At 39.9% G+C, this 16,301-nt stretch overlaps 1 protein-coding gene across 3 annotated transcripts in view; it reads left to right on the top strand.

Annotated features, from left to right (window-relative positions):
- The window catches only part of cacnb2a (calcium channel, voltage-dependent, beta 2a), a 63,827-nt gene that overhangs the window by 1,158 nt on the left and 46,368 nt on the right, over positions 1-16,301 (top strand). For 2 of the 3 annotated variants that reach the window (XM_007555652.2, XM_007555655.2), the window contains exon 2: positions 511-600. In XM_007555652.2, the coding sequence (XP_007555714.1) occupies positions 511-600 (90 nt within the window). Of the gene's footprint in view, positions 1-510; positions 601-9,985; positions 10,249-16,301 lie in introns of those variants that run through there. The other variant, XM_007555657.2, reaches the window with a different exon arrangement.

Genomic DNA, 16,301 nt, shown 5'->3' with positions numbered 1-16,301 from the left:
TAACAGTTTAGTTGATTACCGGTATATATTATTTTCTGCGCTTGTTCTCATGACGTTTAGCTGAAGTGGGGCTGTTGAGGAGCAGCTCTCTGTGTTCTCGTTTTATATGCATATTTAACATGTCCCAGGGGAGTGAGCTAGACTGAAAGGCAGGCTGGAAATAAATGTCTGTTATTCAGTTGCTAATGACAACATATGAGCATTTGCACTCCAGGCTACGTTTCCAACCCCTTCATCTTACTGCAGAGAAAGTGGACCACCCACATAATTGCCATCATTCTGTGAAATTGAACGAATGTTACACCTGAGAAAAAACAATTGTATTATTGAGTTAACAACGATTTGATGGGCTATTTAAAATAGTACGTGTAAGACCACATCTGAGGACAAACTCTCAAGCAGTTACCTCTGAAGATGGCATTTTCTGTTTTTCATACCTGTCTTTGGTTTGCCACTTTTCATTTTGTTGAAGAAATATTTCTTTAAATATGTGTCATTTTGTCTCTTTAGACTGGCAAGGGAGCCAGGAGAAAAGGTCGGTTTAAAGGATCCGACGGCAGCACTTCCTCTGACACTACAACAAACAGCCTTGTTCGGCAGGTAACTACGGCATTGAGTTTTATTTTAAAAACCCTTTCGACATTTTCAGTTTGCATATAGTGGGTACTTTTGATATGTGCTTTTCCAACACCTGGGAACAAGTTTCCATTATTTTGTATACAAACTTTATTTTTATCACCATTAATTAGGTGCCAACTTGTTTTCACTCCCCACTGAACTGCAAAAACTCACAGAATGTAAGGCGATGGACGGATGGACGGACTGATACAAGTTTATATATAATAAATCTGCAAATACACATTTTTTTTAAATCCATAATTAGTTTCCTTGTATACCCAGAGCGGAAATCAGATTCCTTACTTTTTCCGGACTGCACAGTAACCGCGCACTTAAGCGTTCAATGAGATGCACTTTGATGTCTTGTATGCGTTTTCTTTTCCTTTGGAGTCCAACACTTGTGTTTGTGTGTGTCTGAGGTTTTTTGTAAACAAATTGACAGCAAAAGCAATTCAGCTCAAGAGCTCAACCTCAGTCATCATCATCCATCACGGAGAAGATGTGCACAGCAGCGAAAGGCTTCTGTAAACACCTCTGGGTACGTTGTGTTGAGTGGAAGTCTCTCGTCTTAGCTGCATTCTGGTGTGGCTGAAGCTTCAACTCAGCGGTTTGTTATAAAGCAGACCCTGAGGGGAACATATTTAATGAGCCTGCTCTTTGTTGAGCTGACCTGCAAAGGGACAGGACAGGTCGGGATGAGGATGCACACTGCTGAATAGTTCTGCCTTTTTTGGAGGAGGCATGGGTTGTCTTGTCTTTGGCACGGCGGCGGCAGAGAGACGGGAAGCCGGAGCAGATCAGGACAAAATGGCACCTCCTAGACGGCCATCTGCTTCGTCTCAGCGCTTCACAGAAGCTGCTTAGTAAGAAATTGCCGGATTGTACCACCACCACCCCTGGGAGCTCATTCCCATTCCCACAGTCCTTTTCCTAAATGAGGATTTTCCCTGCAGTCGGAGTCGTCTCTTAAGTGGGAAGGGATTGGTCATCCCTTTACTTTCTTACACCATCATCTGAAGAAAGACGTGGCTGTTTATTAGCACGGGGATGTGAAGATGAGGTCAGCGAGGACCTTGTATGCTGAACAAAAATATCCTCCTTTACATATTTGCTGCAGGACAATCCCAGAAATAGCAAGCTTTCCCGTAACCTCCCCTCTGTTTGGATAATAATGTAAACACTGTTATTCAGCTGTGGTGGCAGCTCTGACCTTATTCTTCCTTTTATTTGTTGTGAATTATAGTTCTCCTTTCTGTACAAAGAAGAAAACTTAGCACAAAACTTACACCGTCTTGGATTGAGTCACACAAATCAGTCTTCTTGTCTTTTTTGATCGGAGATATAACAACTTGCCACCAGTAACCAAGAGTTTAGAATAATGTTGAACGTTCCTGCTTCCTGTCTGACCTTTTATTTCTGCACTTTTATAAATGTTTCGGACCTGTAGGTGTCTTCGGAACATCTAATATGCGTTGCTGTTTGATCGATCCCGTACAGCCCCAAGCGTCAGCTGCAACTTCCGCTAACTTCTCACGAACAGCTCCTGCAGGACAGAATTACTCATGCCGAGAGACAGAGAGCTGGTTGCGAGAGAGAGGATGAGAGATGCTCCCTGTGGTCACGGCCCGATGCCCTGGGGGGAAGTGTGGAGGAGGCTGGGAAGGATGAAGGGCCATGCCAGACATGACTGCTCAGCCGTGGGAGTAGCGAGGTCAGCGTTTAACTAGAGCTCACCGCTCTATTGAGAGGGGATTAGGGCAACACTGACTCAGATTTGGTAGAAAATGTAAACATCCAGAGGTAAATGGTTTGATATTTTCGTGGAGGTGGATTAGTTTTGCTGTGGAACTGTGTGGTTTGCTAGCACCTGCCTGTTTTTAGATGTGCTGAAGGGCTTTAGTCCCTTTTGCAGTGTAGTTTGCTGTTTAAATCGAGTCAAGCTTTGGCATTCACTTGTCAAAGTGCAAGGTACCAGAATGTAGCCTGCGTGTTACTGGCTTGCCCATCCATTTTTTTTAAGGTACCTTGTTTCAGTTCTGCACACTGCACAAATATTTATCATGGACTCGTGATGAAGTTTTGTCTTTATACTTGAAATCTTGAAACCAGCAGGTCCTGGGTCCAAATCTGGGTCTTATAAAGCATTCATATCCTCTCCTGATGCTCCAACTTTGATTTTCCCTAAACTGCTTTCAGAAGTGAGTGTATTTGTGCATGACTGTGTGTGTGGTTTGGCTGGAATGGCAACATGCTTCTCGATGATTGATCATTGGAGATCGGTACCATAGCTTCCCTGACAAGGACTGTGTCGGTGCTGACAGTGGTTGGCTCAGTTCTTGAGTGTAAGTAAGAGCTAAACAAAGTAATTGTCACCAACTTTACTATAAATACATACAATGTTTTTATTTATTTATTTTTTAATAGGTTCAACAATATAAAGAGCCATACTACATTTTCCCTCTGGTCAGTAAAATGTCACCAATGGTCTGTTGAAGCTGTGAAGCTTATAGAAAGCCTGAAAAGTGACTGTGAGCAGTAAAAAGGCTAAAATTATGTTAATTTTTGGATATTTCTTGTACATTTACACTTTCACTCAATTAAAATCACCATAATGTTTATTTAGTTCATTAGTGAAGCTTCTATGTCACATATATTAATTACAGTTGGTGTCGGTACATCTGACTGTGTGGACAAGTTCCAAGTCCTACTGGAAAGTAAAACTCACAAGAAAGCTTGTGAGCAGAGGGTAGCATGAAATTCACTAATGTGGCAGATTAGCGAATGGCTAGAAATGATAAAACTCAGCAGACATCAGATATGACATGGCCTCCTCTCGACTCTTCCTCCTGGGTTTTTGAAGTTTGATTTTCATATGAAATGCATAATAGACTGTCATTATATTGTCCCTCTCTTACAGCAGAGCTGACAAGGCAGAGAGCCAGAAACGGAGAACAAAACAAACAAAATCCAAACAGATACTTTGCTGTACTGTGAGCCATTAGATTGTTGCCCTTTGCAGTGATTAAGAAAATGACTAACCTTTTAAAGCAGAAAAATGTTGTCATGTCAGTCTTTTTTTTAGACTGTATTTATCTCTATTTATTTATTTACTTCTGTCTTAAGATGTCAGTTTGTCTGCGCTCAGCAGATCGGGTTATACATACAAAAGTTTCATTCTGACCTTTTATTTATCAGTAAGTCATATGCTGTAATCTTTTTAGTTCACCCCATAAGCAGAAGTAGCAATCTTGCGTTGATTATATTTGCTTTATTTCATTAATTCACTAAAATACTCCCTTTTCACCCCTATTCCTTTCCAAAAGCATAACAAGCAGCTATTGAGGAGCTTTAGCCAGTATAAATGAGGATACAGAAACACAGTTCAATCAGTGATTTTTTTTTTTTATGTAACTCCGAGCGTTACGTCATAATTAACCTCTTGCTTCTTCCCACACTTATGTAGATGTAAATGGTTGCTTCAAGTTGCCCACTTCCACTTTCTGTTGCCCGCCTCCTGCTTCTTTCACTCCATCTTTTTCACAAACGTCTCATGATTCCATCTACAGCATTACTGCCGTGTAATTTTACTTATTGTACCACCTTTACCAATAAATGTCGCTCAAACGTTCAAGAGACAACAAAAATACACTTTTTTTACTCTTTCTTTATGTGCGTCTCTCTATTTTCTGGACTGTGTTAACTCCAAATGGTAATTTATATTCTGTGATTAGAAGTTAATTCCTCGCACCAAAATCTTTGTGGATTCTATAACAGAAGTAAGAGTCTTGAAGATGCTGTGGACACTTTTATCATTTGTCACAGTGGCACAAGACTGACATCTAGTGGTAAAATATATCATTGCTAGCATATAATCAGATTATCGTCTTAACACCTTGAAATGCGAATGAAACCTACGTTGCATAGCCTGTTCAAACTCGTACCTCTGTATATAAGATACAGAGGTATCGTGTTTTCCTGACTCGTGTTGTTGATGCGACGTAATGGGATTGCATGTTCTTGTAATGCTTTGTGCAAGCTTCCATGTGGAGGATACAGCCTCAGTTAAAAAAAAAATAAATCTTGATTCACTTTTTAAAGTTGATTAAAGCTCTCTCTCTTTTTATTTTTTATTTTTTGGTTCTTTTTTTATTGAATTTGTTGCACAGCGATCCAAATTTGTGTTTATCTTTTGTTGGCTCTACATCATCTTGCATTTTTTCCAGTGTTACCACACAGAGCCTACACCCATCTTCGGTTTCTTCTGGGTTGCAAACGGCTCTGTTAGCTTTGGCTTCCTGCACTGCTGGGCAAGAGCCAGCAACTTGGCTAATGCAGCTTACTCCTCCAGCAGTTCAGCATCTGGATGGGGAAAGAGTGCTGCGAGTCAGAGGAACTCACTGTGGTTAGCTGCTGATTGTATTCCTAGGTTTTTGTGCTTACAGTTTTATGTCCAAAACAGTTACTTTCCAGAGGGCCTTTGTGGAAGTTTACCATGAAATATCAGACCTACGAAAAGTGATTTTAAATATTATGTGGAAGCAGTTTCATAATATAACGAATTTGTAGCCTCTACAATATATTTATATTGAAAATGGCTCGTCTTTCAATGAAATTGAGGAATTTTTGAATCGGTTTGGGATTAAATTAAATTATTTACTAGTCTAAAACTTATTAGCTGGTTGCTAGGGTACTGCAGAGCTCCTATCTTTGGTACAAATGAGACAGGAGGAGAATCATTGACGATTTGTTAATAGCTAGGGAGCTCTTATGTCTGTGTGACCTAAAGCAAACATGTTTGATCCAAAAGTGTCTCATAGGAAAGGGAAGCTAAACATAGTTTAGAGGGCAAAAGTTTAATCTAATGAAACTCTGAAGTAAATGCTTAGAGTTTTGTTTATTTTCATAAAACTTTAAAAAAAACTGGGATAGTGGCCGTTTTTATCTTTTGTTTTCATCCAGAAAAATCCCCCGAGGGAAACGCTGACCTCCTTTCTTGTTTGCCTGATATGTGTCAGTCAGAGGAAAGAGGATGTGGGGAACATCATGAAACAAACAGTTTAACCTAACTGTTGCAAAGAAAAAAAAAATGGTGTTGAGAGGTTTGTGGGAGAGATCAATGTCTTTGCAGATCACAGTTATGGTTTGTGAATAATTCTGTGATATTCCAGTTGTGATGCTTCGATGCTGCGATCGGCTTCAGATTCACATGTAGCCGAGGTAGGTGATGAACAGCTGATCTCGGACGGGCATCTGATCCGTGCTAACTCGAACTTCGTTGCAAATCTTCGTTGGTGCTTTACAGGCAAGGGTGAACTTCTCATCCCGTGCAGGTTTTGCTGTTGCATCCTGAAGAAGCAATTTGGAAACCCAATGAAGGCCAACGGGATGGATTTTCTAGAATACAGTAAGACACAAAGTCAGTCACAAGAGGACACTTGCAGCATAATGACTAACATCAGATTGCTTCAACCAAGTTGGGCAATCTGGCAACGCCGAGAAGTCATGCTGGTCCTCTAAGCTTGTGGCCTGATGAAGTGATTGGAAACACTCGAGAGTGGAGCCCAGGAGGAACAGCCCCACTCTGATGAGGAATTAGCAGCACAGGGAAAGGAGGGAGACACCGGAGTAGGGGACAGCGTAGGAAAACAAAATCACTTAATCGCTTTATGACGGAAATTAACAGATTTTTAGTATGTAGAACAAAAGTGAGCGTGAGAGAAATCTATTGGAAGCACAATGGGTTATTAAAAGATTTTTGATTAGTTTTTTTTTTTGTCCCCTCAAAGTAGTCCTTTTATAAGGCACTCAAAACTTGTTTGAAATGTGTAATGAGCAACTTTGTTGTGCTTAGTATAAAGTTTGTAGACTGCAGTTAGATCACTGAGGCAGCTTTAGCACTTTATGAAGGGATTTTAAGTGCTTGGGATGTGCTTAACTAAGCTTAATTTGCCTAATCTACTCAATATAATAGATGTTGGGAGGGGGAAAAATGGCACTCTTTGAAGTTTAACTTGCTGAAGTTATTGTTGTAACTTGCTATGTTTGCTTACAAGCTAAATCAAGAGGGAATGTTTATTTCTACTGTCCAGCTTGGAAAATTTCATATTTTGTTTTTAGCAAGTTTTTTTTTTTGTTTTTTTTTAAAGGATTCAGTCTTTAACTTGTCAAAATCTCCATCAAAATGAGAAATCTAGTTAGATCAAGTTGTTCAGAAACATCAACAAGATTTTTGGAATTTGCCAGTTTTCTGCCACTTCATGTGGTGTCATAGAAAACAGCGGAGTTGCTGGTTCAGACCCCAATACATGTCATCTGCCCTGCTTGCTGATGGTGGTCAGCTCAATGGTAGCCTCACTTCCCATCAGTCTGCCCCAGAGTAGCAGCGGCTACCTTGTAGCTCTCCACCAGGGGTACGCAATGGGTGAATGACCGATCGTACTGAAGCGCTAAACAAGTGCGGGCTATTTCCATTTATCAAAACATTTCAAACAAGCTACTAGAACAAAACAAAATCTATGAAAAACGCGTTATGCATAGAAAAGCGAGAACCTCTCGCTCTGATCCATAACGAGTGTGTTTAATTACGTCAGTTTGGTGTTTTTAATCAGAAAATGAAGTAATTTAATAAACTTGTTCCCATGTATTAAAAGCCTGCTCCTGCTGCCTGGGTGATTAATTGATGCCGTCATGATTGTACAGAGAGAAATAAACACATCTTAGCTTTTTTATTAGTACCATGATTAGACTGAGTTTGTTTATTTTATGCATTGGGCAAAACCCAAAGCAGGAGTAAATGCATCCTTTAAGTTCTAAAAAAAAGCAAAAAAAAAAAAAGCAAATTGTGATTAAAATGAAAGCTTTTTTTTTCTGTGATGTTGCTCTCCAGAGTTATTATTGGCACCACTTGGTGAGCGATGATTATGTCTTAACAGTGACAGGCTCTGACAGGTTAGCTGATATATAGTGCTCCCCTCTCACTGTAAGGTCTGCAGTTTTGCTTATAATGACGCCTTTTCATCACAGCAGACACATGTCAGCCCATGAAGTATTGGCTGCAGGAAGCTTTGGCCCTGATGAACGACGTTGCCAGGGTCCTGTTAGGTTCTGTATTCGTCAAGCCTGGAGAAATATGTAAATACTGATATACTGTCATGGATGAGCACGAACTGTCACAGCTGACGGTGTGCGTTTTGTTCGCTGGTGTCGGAGGAGAAAAGAAATACCCAGATTCGAGAGAGAGAGAGAGAGAGAGAGAGAGAGAGAGAGAGAGAGAAAATATATTTTACTTGTTTTTATTTTCTTTGGCAAAAACCACAACCTACATTATTAATGAGGAAAACTGAGTTGAGCTCAAATTAAACAATTGCATCGCAGCCTAATTCACTTCTGCATAATCTTTGTACTAGAAACAACAAAACATTTTTAGTTTTCCCTTTTTTTTAATACGCCTGGAGAGATTTGACACAGATGTTCACATTAAACAGTGTATTTGATTAAAAAAGATTAGATTTTAACATCCCTTCAAATTCCAGTTGCAAAAACTGGTGTACCAAGAGACGATCCATTCATGAACAGGGAGAAAAGGCTCCTGTCCAGGACCTTCTTGCTGCAAAGGCCAACAGCGCTCACAGCTGAGCATCTTCAGTAGCTGTGCTCTGAATTTTGATCGCTTGTCTTTCTTAAGTTGCAGTTTATATGGCAATGCCACCAGCTGGCCCTGAACGGGTTCCGCATTATTATTAGGAAGCCATTTATTCTTGTCTGGATGGAGATTGTTGCTTGAACTTTAGATCGGTTTAAATAAAAAGTAGACGGTTTCTAACAATAAATTCTGAGAAATGCAAAAGGCTTGCTCTCCGGCTACCTTTTTATAGTGAACGTTGGATTGTGTGATGGCACAGAGAATAGAGATCATCACCACAACAACTAACATGTCCACGATCAAGTGTGAAGTAGCTATTATCAGACTAAGATGACATTTTAACTTTTCTTTTTTTCTGCTTATAATTAATTTATCATATCTGCCTTGTTTAAATGTTGTTTCAAAAGCATGTATTATTTATTTCTAATCAATAGTTGGACTTTCTATCAGGGATGTACCGACCAGAAACGCCTTGACTTGCCGATACCAATTTTAGCCACTTCCACTTTAATTTTATTATAGTATAAGAAAATGCGAAACAATTATTCAAATATTATTTTCCAGCTTTCATGCTCTGAGTGATTATTAATTATTTACTGTATGTGTATAAAAGAGCAGTTGCAGTAACACCAGAATTTACTAACATGAAAAACATGAAAAGATGGCAGCCGCCTCTAAAACTCTCCAGTAATGTGACGGATTTTCTGTTGGCAGGTGAATTTAATTTTTTGTTAGGAAAGAGACTGGGTTGCTGTTCTGCTCATGATCAAAGTTAATTTAAGACTAGCTTGTGATTCAAATTTCTGAGATGATTTATTTATCGAAAGATTTAGCATCTCATGAAAGATGCATATTTGTTGTTGCGATGTTTCAAATGGGATCAATTTCAAGGGGGGTAGGAATACGCTAGCAGAGCTCTGTATGTCTTCAAGCCCTGAAACGAGGAGAGAGAAAGTAATTTTTGTCTATCACTAACTAACCAATAGAAAGTCTTTCATTTGGGAGGAAAGACAAAAGTGTGTGTGATTTAAAACAGCTCACACCAACAGTGCTGCTACAGTCGCAACTGAAGTGTGCAAATGACTTCCCTCCGGTGCATAAGCGTGGACGGGCTGCGGCTCTGCTCTCTTTGTAACATCAAGGCAGAGTCCAGCCTTTTAAGCCGCCACGTCTCGTCTCAGTCCGGCCCCATCATCCACACCTGAATGCATGAAAGCTGCTGCATTGCAAATGAGAACCGAGTGATGACACAGGCGCTATCCGGGGACAAAAAAGTAACTTCACGAAGCCTGTGCGTGTGTGTGTGCGTGTGTGTGTGCACATCTGTATGTGTATAAAGCTTTTAAAGTAAGAGCAGAGTTGTGAATCAAAGAGGCGTAGTGACTCGTACATTGGTCTATCAAGGACACTTAGAACTCCACCTCCACCTCCCATGCTGCTGAGAAGAAACTTCTGTGCAACGAATAGGTCAAAATCTACTTGCAGCTAAAACAGCGTGCCAGCCTGCGACTGACTGCCACAGCACAGCAGCGCTGCAGAGGATTTGGCAGCACAAAAGATGTGCTGGAGCGTGGACAGATTCTGGAGTGGGGTAAACGGTTTAGGCATGCACCTCGCTGGCGGACGGCGGGAGCCCTGCTGCAACAGTCTGGAGATGGGTCGGCAGGGGAGGATCACAATCTGACTTTCTGAATCATCCGAACTGGGGGGTGGGGGGGGGGGGTGGATGAGGTGGAGGGGCTGGTGAGTAGGACAGTCCTGTACTCTCTTTTCTCACTCCTGCAGTGTGTGTCCTTGGCATTTGTGTGTGTGTTTCGGTGGTCCGCAACGCTGTGGATCAAGTCCGCACGCATGGATCGAGGCTGAGCGTCGCAAACCGCCTCTGCCTGATGGGGAGTCTGTGAGACGGCCGCCCATTCCTCCCCTCCCTGGTCCCCTTCATGCCGTGCTGTGGGCTGGGCCATCGCCGGAGAGCAGAGCTTCCATATGTGAGTTTGATGCTCTGCTCCTGATTTGTCACAGGGAGGGGTGGGGGGGGGTCCTGAGGAAAGATTAAAAAATAAATTAAAAAAATGCGACGAAGGCAAAAATGGGCATCCTGTGCAAATTAATAATCTGTTTTCTTTCAAATAACAGTCTGAGATGAGGTTGGCTGTGTGAATAATTTATTGGAGAACATGCTTCAAAGCACCAGCTTTCCTTCTTGATTTAATCGCTGCTCTGCAATTTTTAGATTGTATTCTGAAAGAGTCCAAAATGCTGCATCATTTAGCTGAGTTTTTTTTTTTTTTTTTCTCAGTTGCTATATGCTGAAAGTTTCCAGCATCCAGCCAGACATCATAAATGTTTCATTCTGTATTTATTCTAGGCTTTGCACGGAGAAATGAGATGGTGACATGTTTGAACACAGTGGCTTCACGTTTAATTATTACAGAGACAAGCTCAGTTGACACTTTGACTTTATTGGCCACTGCTGGTTTATTGTTGTTTGTTTGCTGGTGTCTAAAATTAGAAATGTCGCACGGCAGTTTGTCCCCAACAGTCATTCTGTAGAGATTTGTACGCTTAAACCAGCCTTTCGTCATTTGAGTAGATTCTCTAAGTGCTTTCACTTGTACTCTCTGTGGGAAGAGATATTTTCTGCTTCTGTTCTCTAAACTGGAGTGGTAGATGCTTTTCAGCCAATGCTTTTCGACTGCAGAGAAGAATTGTTCACACTGTTTGAGTTCTCCACTAGATGGCCTCGTTATGCCTTTTAACTTTATACTCGCATGAGAGCAAGTGCTCGCAGTGCAAAGGCATCAACAAAACTGTTCTACACAGACTTAATGTCCCAACATTATTGAGACAATGATTACATTTTAGTAACGCTGAATTTTCTTAACGTATTGCTTAAAATGAGTCATTTCAACAATGGAGACAGTAGTTCTTCGAGTACAGGAACACTGTGTTCCCATCACATAAAACGGGATAACAAAGCGCACATGGATTCATACTTGGTTTTTAATTGTGCTGTTTTGTTCAGTTTTATCCTACACCTGGCTTTGGGGTTTGAAGTGTTGGAAAGGCATGATAGACTTTCAAAAAGGCTTTAAATGTAATGGCGCCATTACTGCTGTTCAGTGTTTTTACTATGAACATGCAATCTGCTTTAATCAATGAAATTACTAATAATTACATTCTTTGCATACAGTCTTTGATGCACTTAAGATGTTAATATAAATGTAACTTCTTGTCCAGTTCAGGATAAAAAGTAAGAATGGAGATTTTTATTTATTTATTTTTTTCCCTCATGACTGATCACTTATTTCTGTCCTGCAAATAGCATTAAAGTTAACAAAATTATTGCTATATACACTCAAAACCAGATGAGAAATGAAGTTGAGATGGTCCCTCGAATCACATCTTTGCGTCAAATGTTTTGGATATTCTTCCACAAGCTTATTAACTTTTTTTTTTTCTTTCAAGATTTTTTGTCCACTTTCTCCTGATACTTCTGGTGTGGCCGGGTCAGGTTTGTGGGCTGCCTTTCTATGCCCACAAACTCTCTACGGATTCAGGACTTGATAGCCGCTCTAAAACATTGATTTATTGTCTTCAAGCCACTTTGAATCTAATTTGGCTGTCTGATTAGGGTCATTGTCCATTTGGAAGACTAAAATGTTCCCAAGTTTGAATTCCCTGATATATCCCCTTGAAAGTGTATTTTAAACAGCATAAACATAGTTTTATTTTTCTCTAGTAGTAGCGATTTCTTCCTTTCTGAGTGGACTTTCAATCCATATTTGTAAAACTTGTGTCACTGTGGATAATGACTCCCTTTTACTCACTTCTGTCAGCACCTCAACAGTGTCTTCTAATTTTTTTCTGTGGTGTACTTCTCCTCTAACCCACTCTGAGATGTTTTAAAAGAAAAAAAAATGACAAACTCTATTCAGAGTCCTACAGTTTGGTCACACCGCTTGGATTTATGTTATGCAACGTTTACTGTATGACTGAGCAAGCTTTAATTTAAAAGATGATTGGGTTGTTGCTGGCCCATATCTTGAGACACTAGTAAAGAATGTTAAAGTGCATGACTAAAGGATTTGCATGAAAACAAGCATTTGCTGTGGCTGAGGATCTCTACCAGCATGTGTTTGTTTGATGACTGGGCAGAAAAGAACCATGAAGAAATTAATATAATGAGCTGGACTGTTGGCTGGGGGAACTGGGTGGCTGAACTTCAGAGGACTCCAGCTGCTGTGACACAGCCCTCAGTCTATGACACCCCTTCTCACGTTTCCAAGATGGGGCACCAAACCGCCGTTTCACATCTGAAATGGGGCAGAACACAATTCTGCTCTGGATGGAATGTGGAGCACAGAGACCCGGCCGGATGGGAATCTGTCTAAAAGACTTGGTAGCCAATCCCAGACACTCCTCATGGAAAGTCGGCTAATTGAAGACAGCAGGCCTGCTTTCGTTCCCCAATTTGTATTCAAGGTTCTCCTGCTTACCGTGAAGCAGCAGCAGAAACCCGAATCAGGATCAGGGTTATGAGATCTCAGCAAAATCCGCTCAGATTAATTGGATCCAGCGGTCGGTCTCAGAGCCCTGCCATTATTTTGCCCTTTTTGTTTTTTTTAAATGCACACTCGTCCTGTTCCTGGTCATCACTGACATTAATAGGCAAGAGATAGTGTCATCATCAGACAATGTTTTAGTCTCAACCAGCTCATTTGACACTTTCTGACACAACGTGGAAAGTAAACCTGAGTTATAACGCAGAATAGTGTAATTTTTTATTTTTTTTTTAGATGAACTTTCATGGTAAAAGTGTATGCTGGAAGTGTTTTTTTTTTTCTTTCTTTCTTCTATAGATTTTTTTTTTTTTTTTAGTTGAACTTTCATGGTAAAAGTGTATGCTGGAATTCCTTCTTTTTTTTTCTACCACTGGGAAGCACGCCCAGTGAGGTGAGTCCAGCCAGCACAGAGTTTACTGCAGCAGGGTTTCCTTGGCAGCAGCTACACGTTCTTTCACTTTTCCAGAGCATGTAGAAATTTCCGGAAACCGAGCGACTAATTGGTCACAAAGGCCCCTCAGGAATGTCTCAGATTTTTTTTTTTTTCATTGCCATTGCATAATGTATCTCGTCATCGGAATGGAAAGTGTGATATATATCTACGGAGGTATTCGCAGCGTATAGCTCGATTCCAGCCTGGAAACACTGATGTCAACGAGATCTTGCATACAGACTTACGGTGCTGCAGTTACGACTGTCTGAGTTTTATGCATTTCACTGGTCTGGAAAAAGTGAAATAATGGCTGGAAAGCCTTAGCATTTTCTTAATATATCTTAAAATCGATTTAAACCGCTCTAATGATTACTAATGTTTTTTTTTTTGTTTTTTTTAAATGTTTATATAGTTAATTTTAACTGTATATTAGAGTTTAATCTAATTAATATGCACTTTCTATAACAGTGTGCTAAATCTTGTTGCTCTATTTGTTTCTTTCATATTTTCCTACATTTTCTACAAAGAAATGTTAGTCAGGTTTATTCTGACAAACATTATTTTAGCCCAACGCATGAGTGACAAAGTTATGTCACTTTTAGTCCACAGGTTTGCTTGGCCTTTAACCAAATAGATGATTGACCGTTGTCCAGAGTTAACACCCACTTGTACCAGCTGAGAATTAACGTTAATAACTTTAACATACTATAAACCTAGATGAACTAAACTAAGAGAACAAAGGACTATGGAGGAACTGGCAACTTTTTGTGACACAAGTTGCAAAATGTAGAGCAACTGTAACTGTGTGTGATGATATGTTGCTACATATACAGCAATTTGCCATGTGTGTCTGCCTCCCATAATGCACTATGTTTGCAGCTATCAGAGAAAAGCAGCTGCTCTGAGGGCTGCAGTGCTGTCATCTTTTTTTTTTTGTGAGGCTTGTAGTTTCTGGCACAGACTGCTTAGAAATTCCATCTTTAGGTGTCGTCACATTATATAACAGCACTACACATGTCTTTAGAGAGGAATGTCTCTCTACGTCCTCTGGTGTTTGTTAAGCTGTGGTGTTTGTTTGTTTGTGGTGTTTGCTAGTTTTTTTCCCCCTCTCCTTTTTTGTTTAAAGACTAATTTATGCTTTTTTTTAAAAAAAACAAAAAACAAACCATACAAACACAGCTACCGTCGTTCCTATTTTTATTTATTTATTTTTTTCCATTTAATTTTTGGTCTTAAGTGACCGCTGGCAAATTTGCTGGCTTTAATTTCCCAACATGATTAAATCTGTGTAAAAGCGTGTAGTTTTGCTGACTTTAGACTATTAGAGCTCACACCTCTGGCAAGGATGCCCAAACTGAGCATCACTGGAAACAGGAGCAGATGTTTGTTGAGGCCAATTAACAGCATTGAGAAGAAGACAACCTTGTGCACTGGAGGGGGGTTTGCTGGCTAATATGCATGCTATAAAATTAATTAGATTGACAGACATGGATCGCGAGCTGTGCTTTGCCTCGATTAACTTAGATTTTTTTTTTTTTGCATGCTATTTTTAGTGTTCTCTGATTTTAATGAACTGTCTTTCATCCTCATTTAGGTAATATTTTCCCCACACAAACTGTAACATTAGACATGACTTTTAATTGGATACGAGTTGTTCCTTTGTAAAAAGTTAAATGTCCTTTTTTTTTGTCCTAATTTTACTGACTAGGTAATTAACAAATTACCATATTATTAGCCACACGTACTAAGTCTTGCAGTCATTAGTTGTGTTAAGGTAATTATTGGAGTGTAAAGTAATGTCAGTAATGCGTACTACACCCAAGCATTCTTCCATGACTGACCAAACATTCAAAATGTCTTCCAGAGATCCTTGCAACATGTCAAGGAATATTTGTCCAATAAAACCAAAACTATGGACTGAAATTGAGTTTCCTGACACATGCTCATACTTTGTTTCAATGGCAGTAAAACTGCCAGATTCAAGCCTGAAGGCAATTAAGAGCCTGGGGACTTGGATGTACTTGGATGCTACATCAGAGATATGTCAGCATATTTCAGGCAAGAAGAAGCAGACATTTTGTTTTTGACAAGCAATTCCCTGTTCAAATTTTAAGCACCAGCGTAATCTTCATCTTATAATCCGCTGCACAGGCCACAAGGCTTATCTGAGTGCTGTTGAAAGAGAGATTTTTAGTAAAAAATGAATGCTATTTTTCCTCCTACAGAGTGTGATGAGAGAGAGATGATTTTACCCTCCATTGTACGAGCCAACAAACTAAATGCATCCACAAAGCTGATTAGAGATGCACCAATTAGCTAGAGACTGGAAGTGGTCAGTTGTCTTCTTTTGCTCTTTGGTGATCTATATAGATCAACTGCTGGAAAATGGGTGGGGAAATATCATCCACTAAATGCCTCAAAACTAATAACTCATGTTCAGTCTGCACACCCACATTACTCAATAGCATACACTTGTTTCTACTTAAAAAGATGAGATAAAGGTTGAGTCTACACACATTGATAAATATCTCATTATTAATTTCTGAAATCTGCTATCTGCTACTTGGTGAGACAGTAGCATAATGCCATTATAAGAGCAAAAGCATGACCTCAGTATCTTGAAGAAGTCCTTTTTTTTGCAGTTAACGTTACACCAAATATACATAAAAACTGATTTAAAATACACTAACTCCAGATAGATGTTGTTTTATTGTACTGGACACTAACCATTTTTGCAGACGCTGATCAATTTCAGCTAAGTTTAGCTTTTAAAATCAAACTGTGCAGCTCTTTTTAGTGTAAGTGACGGGGGAAGCTGTAACAAAAGTGAGTGAAGCAGGAATCCAGAGGGGTTGAGATCAAAGTCTCATTTATTCCTTGCGGCTCATAAAAGAGAGGATTTAATATAATAAAATCTATTACAAAAGACATCAAAGGCAGCGCCGCCTAGCCTTTTTCTTAATATCTGTCCAGGTATTTGTCTCTTAGCAAAAGGGCACCATGACAACAGATAGTAGTCAGGTGACAAAATGTTCCCCTGGGA

This window comes from Poecilia formosa, unplaced genomic scaffold, assembly GCF_000485575.1.
Source record: "Poecilia formosa unplaced genomic scaffold, Poecilia_formosa-5.1.2 Scaffold71, whole genome shotgun sequence".
Classification (NCBI taxonomy): domain Eukaryota; kingdom Metazoa; phylum Chordata; class Actinopteri; order Cyprinodontiformes; family Poeciliidae; genus Poecilia; species Poecilia formosa.
The sequence above is the reverse complement of the archived record's forward strand: the minus strand, read 5'-3'. Positions and strand labels throughout refer to the sequence as shown.